This window comes from Frieseomelitta varia, unplaced genomic scaffold (assembly GCF_011392965.1).
Source record: "Frieseomelitta varia isolate USP_RPSP 00005682 unplaced genomic scaffold, Fvar_1.2 scaffold_312, whole genome shotgun sequence".
Lineage (NCBI taxonomy): Eukaryota > Metazoa > Arthropoda > Insecta > Hymenoptera > Apidae > Frieseomelitta > Frieseomelitta varia.
In genome coordinates this window covers 107226-114725 of record NW_025110049.1, presented here as the reverse complement: position 1 = coordinate 114725, position 7500 = coordinate 107226, and the positions used below count along the sequence as shown (strand labels likewise).

The window sequence follows — 7500 nt, the reverse complement described above, 5'->3', positions numbered from 1 at the left end:
GCTCCGCGGGCATGCCGCTGTACGTGCGATGCCCGATCTGTCAGAAGGAGTTCAAGCAAAAATCGACGCTGCTGCAGCACGGCTGCATACACATCGAGTCGAGACCGTATCCTTGCCCGGAGTGCGGCAAGAGGTTCAGGCAACAATCGCACTTGACCCAACACCTTCGCATCCACACGAACGAGAAACCGTACGGCTGCGTCTACTGCGGCCGTAATTTTCGTCAGCGTACCATCTTGAATCAACATTTGCGCATTCATACCGGCGAGAAGCCGTACAAGTGTCAACAGTGTGGCAAAGATTTCCGTCAGAAAGCGATACTGGACCAGCACACGCGCACCCATCAGGGCGACCGGCCCTTTTGTTGCCCGATGCCGAACTGCAGGCGGCGTTTCGCCACCGAGCCCGAGGTGAAGAAACACATCGACAACCACATGAACCCACACGCGGCCAAGGTGCGTAGGAACTCGAGCAGCGACTCGAAACCACCGGGCACACCGGCTGGTTTAGGCCCAGTCCCCGTGCCGAGGGGACTCACACCGACCGTGGTGAAGCCAGAGCTCTACTTCCCGCAGTGTTACGCGCCCGCGTTCAATCATCAACCGCCAGTGTCGACGGCGCAGTTCCCGGCCCAGGCGAACGGGGTTTCCGTTAGCGGCGAGTTCAAACCACCGACCGGTCTGCCGCCGCAGTGACTAACCGTCCATCCTGCCGCCTACTAGCAAGCAGGAATACCGCTGAGATTTCAGCGATGCTTCGGTCACGCGTTACAGACCGACGCCGCCACCGCTGCCGCTGCCGCCGCCGCCGCCGCCTCGACGACGTCGAGTCTCGCGTCGCACCGATGCAGCCAGCCCATCCAGCAACACTACCCGTGACATTTATCGTGCATTTACTAGACTCTTTCTTTTCGTTTCGCGGTTCGCTTACTTTCCTCGTTCCATTGCTTCGCACAGCCTCGGAACGCGTCGCCAGCTAGTCATCAGCTCGACGATAATCGACACCGCGACTCGCCTCTCTCTCTCTCTCTCTCTCTTTCTTTCTTTTTCTCTCTCTCTTTCTCTCACTCTCTTTCTCTCTCTCTCTCTCTCTCTCTCTCTCTCTCTCTCTCTCTCTCTCTCTCTCTCTCTTTCTGTTTCTGCAGTTCGAGAAACCGCGCGCGTGCGTCCCGGGTCTATGACACGTTCACCGTACACGTTTACTCTTATTACTCCGATAGAGAGACCGGTGCCCTCGTCCGACCAGTGTGGTCCGTTTCTACTTGTGCGGTCCTAGCCTGCTATCCTTCGTTACGCGGACCAGCCCGTAAGTAATCGCGAAGCTCGCCATCAACTACACCTCACAATAGCAACTTGTTCTTCTTTTCGATCACCGATCATCGTCGTTACCCGCGTTACGAATATATACCTGCGATTCAGCGAAAGCAGCCGACCGAAACCGCGCATCTTCTCTCCGCTGTGGTTGATGGTTCTACGCGATTGCGTTCTAGAAGCAAGATGGCAAAGTGGTACGAGCAACACACAACGCTGCTCGTGTCGGCTGACACAAGCCAAGTCACGAACGAACGAACGAGCGAGAACGGGCTACGCGGTTACAGAAACGGGGAGGGGGAGAGAGCTTGTGAACGGATGGCAGTCAGATCGCGCAGGAAGACACGCAGAGTCGTTGTGTCGTTCGTCGTCGAGCTGATCGCTGGCGCCAGAAAACTGGTGGTGACTCAACCAACGAAGAATCTCGTCTATTCTCCCCATACGTATTTTTTATATATTAATGAATTAACAACGTACCTTCTCGCGTTTTTTTCGTGGATAAGCGAATAGCTCGAGAGTGTTCGGTGGTTTTTCGCGCGCGCAGGCAGGCAGGCCGTCCGAGGTGTCGTTCGTTACACCGTTCACACACACGATGCATACGCATGACAGAAACAGACAGAGACAGACGTAGAGACACACTCGTATATATTCGAGGTACGTTTCGACAAACACATACACATATACGTGGGTTTGAAGATGTTCGGTTCGACGATCAGATGAGAAGCAAACAAAACAAAACAAAACAGAAAAAAAATTGATAACAATTGTGATACGATATCTAACTTGCCTATGTTTAAATGAAACAAGAAAAAAAAAAGAAAAAAAAATGAATAAAAAGAAAAAGGAAAGGAAAAGAAAGAAGGAAAAGAAAGAGATGTACGTGTGATGGGAGGAAGATACGTTGCCTCGAGAGGGAGGTGAATACACGACCACGAGAAGAATGCCTGTAAATATGTAAAGCCGTTCACTTCGACGAACAAACAAAACCGAGTGGTAGATGAGAGAGAGAGAGAGAGAGAGAGAGAGAGAGAGAGAGAGAGAAAGAGAGGGAAAAAAATGTTGAAATGGCGCGAAAAAGAGCGAGCAAGAGAGTGCGTGTTTGGCTGCGTGGATGCTGCGTGGATCCGTGTGCGAATGAGCAGAAATGAGAGAGAAAGAGAGAGAGAGTCGCGAATGCACGAGCAAAATCGAGGGTGGAACGAGTGGGTAGAATCGCTGAGGGATAGGAGAAGGATGAAAAAAAAAAAGAAGGCGAAACGGAGGAGGAAGAAGATGCGGAGATGGGGGGGGGGGGGGGGGGGGGGGGTGGGGAGAACGAATATGAGGGGATAAAAGGGGGAAGAAGTATGGATGAGAAAGGAGGGTAAAAGAAAAATGTGTGCGAGAGAGAGAGAAAGAGAGAGAGAGAGAGAAAGATGGAAAGGAAAGAAGAGAGATTAGGTAGGATTTACGAGGACAGCGTATCCTCCCAGAGTGCTGAGCCATAGCTTTTCGGGGTACGACAAGTTGACGATGACGATAGTTGCGCGAGGGGAGGGTACGATTCTTGTATACTATAGTAATATTTGAATGTATATTTATACAACAGGTTATATTATTCTATTAACTATAATGATGATATTTTGAATCGGTTTTAAAATCAGATTGGTGCTGAACGTAACACTAGGTAAGCGACACAAAGCAAAACAAGAAAAAAAAAAAAATCACGAAAGAGGAGGGAACGTGGAAGAAGGCTGAGACACCGTAGACTAGCGTAAGTAGGGTAGTCGATAGAGTAGAACTCGAGAGAAGAAAAGGAGGAGTAAAGCCGTGGGGGGGAAGAAAAAGAAGAGGAAAAAGAAAAGACTTTCGAAGGACCCTCGTGAAGTCCGCTCATCCGGAACTTAATAATAATAATATTAATAATAATACTAATAATAATTACTAGTAATAATAATAATTATTATTATAATAATAACGCAATTATCATCACATCTGCCGGTGAACAGAAGGTAAAAACGAACGAAAGATGACAAAAAATTGAAGTAGAACAGGAAGAATGTTTCGTGGCAATACATACAAAAGGAAAACGATACGAAACGAAGAAAGGGATACATACACGAACACGAGAAAAAAAAAAAAAGAACACACACAAAATATTAAGGAAATTTCAACGTACTAGAGAATAGTCTTTTAAATTTCTATATTAAGACGTGTGATCTCTCTAATTATTGTACATTATATATATATTATATATATTATATATATATATTATAATGATCTATACCTATAGATGACGAGATGCATAAGTATATGATTACGATTATACGTATATTAGGCGTTCTACAGTTAGTCTTTTATCATTTAGACACAGAGATGATCTGAAGATGAATAATTGTGCGGCCATATTCTCTGTGGCCTGTTTGTAGTGCCTCGGAATTGCTGCTCGCGGCAGTGATTTGACCGTATTTTAGGATGGTATATTAATAATTATATTGAGATCTGCAATTATCGATACTCTGATATCAGTACTAAAGGTGGAAAGGAAGAGAGAATGAAACCGAAGGGGAGGAAGTGCAAGGAGAAGGGAAAAGAAGAAAAAAGGGGAAAGAAAACGGGTGGAAGACGAGAGAGTTCAAAGAAAAAGAAAAGAAACGAAAGAGGCGAATGAATGAATGAAGTGATCGTGTCGTCAGGCGTCACGTTAATCGACTCATTAAATTATTAGAGATCTACTTATATCACGTTTACAAAAATAGGTTAGCGAAAAAAAAAAAGAAAAAAAAGGAAAAAACAAAAAGAAAAAGAACGTGCAGGAGGGTGAGAAACCGCGGGACAAAAACGACGACGATGTAATCGTTCGTTGATGACCGTTTTTTAATCGCTGTTTTCTCTTTCTTTTTCACTTTTCATTAATATTATTATTATCCTCGTTTGTTCTATCTTATCTTTTTTCCTTACTCGTTGCGAGCACGTCGAAGAAAAAGAACAAAAAAAAGAATGAAAGAAAAAGAAAGGTCAAGATGAAGGAGCAGGTTCTTCAAAAAAAAGAAGAGAAATTCTCCGTGATTCACGAGCATTATAATTGTTACGACGATAGGATTTCGCGGAACGATGGTTCGTGATACATCCCGAATCTTTTTTAGATCCGCTCGTCTCTCTCTCCTTGTACGATTTTAGCGAGGCTGATCTCGCGACGCTCCTCGTTACACGTTACGCGACTCGCGATCGCTGAGCTTTCAGGGTAGCTAAATTCGATAGAAAATCGCCGACATCCTTATGCCTTCACGAAAATCTTATTAAACTTTCTACAGATCAGTTTCAAAGTTTCGAAAGATCTTGCGACCGCAACTGATCGACGTTATTTAAACGGAAACAGCTAATAATCGTGAAAACTTTTACAATGCTAACACTGCAGATTCTGTTCTCTCTTTTCTTTTTTTTTCTCTCCCTCTCCCCCCTTTTTTTTATTCGTTGGTCGTTCATATTTTTCTTTTTTTTTTCGGTTAAATTTTCGCTTGTCGAAAAATACGTGCTGCGCGTGAAAACAATAATTCAATCTTTCCGTTTCGCGACAGAACGACAGGGCGATTTCGCGCGGACGCACGAAATATTATTCGCCAGTGAAAAAAATAATAATTGGTTTATTAGATGTTTGTCGATGAATGGAATAAAATGTGGCCTTTTTATCGAAAGAAAATCGTTCATTGAACACGGTCATTGAACAATCATGTCGGACATCTTAATTGACCCTACTTCTCGTCGGGCTTTCGTTTCGTACAGCCCCGAAATTTGAATTTTTCTCTTCTCCGTTTCTCTTTTTTCTTGCAGATTACGTTGTTTCTTACACGAAACACGAATCACGGTACTGCACGCAAAGCGATTCGATCATCGTTGGATTATTAAGTTTCATATAAAAAAAACTCGATCGAATTCTTCAAACGTGCGTCTTTTTTCAACGTGCATGTTTTCAACACGTTTCTCGCGTGTTTTTTTTTTTTTCTCTCTACTTCGCCAGAAGTGAAATAATGAAAAAGTTGTTCGTGCGAGTGGAATAAAGATTCTTTCAAGCGTGGCTGAATCGTATATTTTTTTCTTTTTTTTTCTGTTTTTATTTTCGGTAGCATAAAAAAATACATCGCCAGACGAGAAAAGATTGTCTTCGAATCAAAAAAAAAAGGAGAAAAAATACTCATTTTAGTATTTCCTTTGAAACAGAATCAATGGTAAAGAATGGATAGAAATTATAAAAGGGAAGAAAAAGAAGACTAATTATCGTAAAAGAAAGTACAGATACAAACAAATTTTCTTCATTTTTTTTCTTTTTCCCTTAACTATTTGTTCCAACTCATCGTATTTAATATAATGATATATCATCTTGTATCTTCGTATTATCATCGCTGTTAATTATTAATTATTACTATCGCGAGAGATTTTAGCACACGGTGCAATGGTTGATATTGTTCTTTCCTTTCTTTTTCTAGCTAGAGATTTTTCTTTTCTCTTTTGCTGTCACCCTTTCACATCTTTTTTCTACCGTACTTTTCCCCGTATTTTTTTTTTTTTTTTTTTTTTTTTCGTGACACTCGTCAACTGTACGGAACGTTCTTTCATTCTCAATGTCCGACATTGCTGAAACGTTTCCTTACGTTTTCTTTTTGTAATACTTCTTTTTTTTTTCTTTTAACACGAATTACTTCTTATCGAAGTAATCTCGACTATTAGTGCTTATGCTTGTTATACTCTAATCTCGCAGTCACAAAATCGGCCGTGTGATATACATATATATATTTATAGCGTGTCGCAGAGACGAAAGAAATCTGATTGATTTTTAAACTCTGTTCAATTTTTTATATAAATATATGTGAAATATTTTGTACTTTTTTCGCGAAGGTACTTTTGTTTTTTTGCTAAAAAAAAAAAAAAAAAAAAAGAGAGAGAAGAAAACGAAGCGTGACAGCTGATCTGGCCCGAGACGACAAGGACGCATTATCTTTTTATTTTTAAGTTCCGTGTATACGTGCCGGTCGCAGAACTTGTTGCGAACTGCTGCGAAACTGGTTCGGGTGGTTGGACGACGTCAGAACCTTGTGTGGTGCCATTTCGATCGACGAAATACTCCGACGACGAGCGTCGTCAGAACGCGGATGAAAACGACGAAGAAACAAAAAAAAAATAGAGGAAGAGAGAAAAAAGAGAAGAAGACATGGAAGAAGCAAAAAAAAACAAACAAAAAAAAAACAAAAAAAAGAATGTGAATGACAGGGAGCGATAGGTACTGTGATATCGATTCACTATAGCGAGATAAAGGTAAAGATAAAAAGCAAAATTAAAAAAAAAGAAAAAGATGGGAGAGGGAAAGACGGAGCGCGGAGAACAATCACGAAAGCGTGTATATGCACATGATCGAATGATCCACGAGATGATATCGTCGTGCACGATAAGCGTCGACGTATACGATGTTACGATAATGTTTATTTATAAGCGACTTTTCTATTCTAATGCGTACAGTGTGTACGGCGAGTAATCAAGCTCGAGGATTATCTGGTCTTCGCTCGCGCGCGTAGAATGGCCGACAATCGGCCCTAGCTTTTTAACCGAGTCGAATCGAATCGAATCGAATCGAATCGAATCGAACCAGAGAAGGATCGTTCGTGAACCGTTCTTGCCCGACTCTATCGCGGATAGGGAACGGATAGGGAAGAGAAAGAAAACGACGCGCGTCGTCTCGACGTCGATCGAATAACTATTTCGCGATAGCCGACGTCGTCCGGCCGCTCTTTTACACCGACCAATTTTGTTAAATAACTGTTACTGCTGCCTACCGCTACGATGCATTTATTATTTGTCATTTTATTTTTTGTCTTTTATATTTATCACTTGTTGCACGTTTCGTGAAGAGAGAGAGAGAGAGAAAGATCGAATGAGTGGGAGTGAGTGAGAGAGAGAGAGAGAGAGAGAGAGTAAATTTATACGGACGCGAAGAATGGGAAAGAGAGCGAGGATGAACAAACATGGAGAGAAAGAAGAATCGAATCGCGGATACGGGTCGCAACAGTTTCTTTCGCGACGCGAACGTTTTCACGTCTGTATACATGAATGAGAAGAACAATAGCGATCTATGTTTCTCCAATTTTGTTTTATCTCTTTTTTTTTTACTATTACTATTGTAATTTTGTAATTTTTTTTCTTACTGTTTTTTTTTTTTTTT

General features: G+C 42.3%; 1 protein-coding gene across 6 annotated transcripts in view; it reads left to right on the top strand.

Annotated features, from left to right (window-relative positions):
- Positions 1-3308, top strand: part of LOC122529852 (zinc finger protein 768-like) — a 33028-nt gene extending 29720 nt beyond the window's left edge. For all 6 annotated transcript variants that reach the window (XM_043656329.1, XM_043656323.1, XM_043656328.1 and 3 more), the window contains one exon: positions 1-3308. This exon is cut by the window's left edge and continues 309 nt beyond it. In XM_043656329.1, coding sequence (XP_043512264.1) covers positions 1-695 — 695 coding nt within the window. In that variant the 3' untranslated portion in view covers positions 696-3308.
- Positions 3309-7500: the final 4192 nt, after the last annotated feature.